Source organism: Apis dorsata, unplaced genomic scaffold (assembly GCF_000469605.1).
Source record: "Apis dorsata unplaced genomic scaffold, Apis dorsata 1.3 scaffold_88, whole genome shotgun sequence".
Taxonomy (NCBI): Eukaryota; Metazoa; Arthropoda; class Insecta; order Hymenoptera; family Apidae; genus Apis; species Apis dorsata.
Genome location: NW_006263386.1, coordinates 839007 through 840565, shown reverse-complemented (window position 1 = coordinate 840565; position 1559 = coordinate 839007). Strand labels below are relative to the sequence as shown.

The window sequence follows — 1559 nt, the reverse complement described above, 5'->3', positions numbered from 1 at the left end:
TCTCAAAAAAAAAAAAAAAAAAAAATTATATAAATCAATTATATCATTTACAAAAGACAATAATAACCTCTCCTTCTATTTTTGAGCTAACACACGAAGAAAGAAACGCAAGAATTAGAAATCATACTTGTCATCCTTCAACCTCCAAGTTTTCATTCCTTCGATCGCTATTAATTAATCCCATACTCCTTCTTTCCCTGTTCGGGAGAAACTGCCAACTTCCTCCAAAAGCCGAGCACAATATCCTCCATCGAGACGAGACGTATTGGCTCCGTGAAGAGACGACGAGGGGATGCTAAAAACTTTCTCCAAGCTGCTCGTCATAAGTTCGTCATTCATCCAAGGAAATTCCAGACGGATTATCCACCGTGTTTTCCGGCTCGTCATGCTTTTGCCCAACTTTGGAAGAACGTTCCCTCGCTTAAACTCCGCCAATAAATGGAAAGCTGCCGCGTGCCCCCTTCGAGATCTCGAGCGAAAAACGAAGCCGAGCCATCGCGTTTCCATCCCCTTTTCCCTTTTTTTCTTTCTCCATTTTGCCTCGCCGACAACTTCTTGCTTTGCCAACCGCGTTAGAACCACCTGTTTCTAAGCAGGATTTGATGCTGTCCAAGGGAGGAATGAATTTTCGACGTAAGAAAAAACGTTTCTTCACGTGGTGCAAGCGACTTTCGAAGAAAGGGATTCTTTCTGGCTCCTGCTCGACGATGCATGCGCCAAGGAAAGGGAAAAGTTTTCGACGAGATTGTTTGCCTTGGATGGACACCGAATATCACGAACAAACTCTTCCACGTGATCCTTTTCTCGAGGAGAGATGCAGCGATGGATCTACTTTCGACGCTTGTGTTTCTTCGATGAGGATCGAGAGTGTTTTTTTGAGATCAGTGGAGAAGATTAAGATTTTTTATTTTTCGATTTCTAAAATATTTGCGAATTATTCTTCTGAATTATTTAAAAATGTATATATATATATTTTTTTTTTGCATATGCCTCTTCAATTTCTGGGACTACTTTTTATTTTTCGAGATATATCTGAGATATCATCAAAATATGAAAGGAATACGTGAGCTATATGAAGCTAACATCTTCGAAAGTTCTAAAGAAGTATCGGATATCGTCTCTCTCCTCTTTTTCATACAGCTGCCCTTTCAATTTCTTCAGACACTTTTTGTTACATCTCCAAGATATTGTCAAGATGTCTCATTTGAACGTAACTTCAAAGAAGAATCGGATATTCTGATCTATCTTTCTTGCTCTATCTAATAGTTCCCTATCTTACAATTTCTGAAACTGTATAATCTTTCTTCTGTATAATATTTTCACGAATTATCCAAATATTTCTAAAATATCAAAAGGATTTCCATTGGAAGCTTTGTGACTTTGTTACCAAGAAGAAATAATTCGTTGGATTATCCTTTTTCTAATCTCTCTGATACATTTATTTTTAAAATCGAAGAAGATTTTTTTAAATATTCCTTTCTTCTTTTTTTCTTTTATTAAATTTTCAAGGATAAATTCCAGAAGGAACATCGTAGAAGCTGCATTATTTCCACGATTTT

The 1559-nt window shown here is 37.0% G+C and overlaps 2 protein-coding genes across 7 annotated transcripts in view; one reads left to right on the top strand and one right to left on the bottom strand.

Moving 5' to 3' along the window:
* The window catches only part of LOC102674954 (dynein intermediate chain 3, ciliary-like), a 21505-nt gene extending 20646 nt beyond the window's left edge, over nucleotides 1–859 (bottom strand). The window contains 2 exon segments of the mRNA XM_031508504.1: nucleotides 143–202; nucleotides 204–859. Of these exon segments, the coding sequence (XP_031364364.1) occupies nucleotides 143–202; nucleotides 204–251 (108 nt within the window). The 5' untranslated portion in view covers nucleotides 252–859.
* The window catches only part of LOC102675086 (furin-like protease 1), a 306104-nt gene that overhangs the window by 235095 nt on the left and 69450 nt on the right, over nucleotides 1–1559 (top strand). The window lies entirely within an intron of this gene.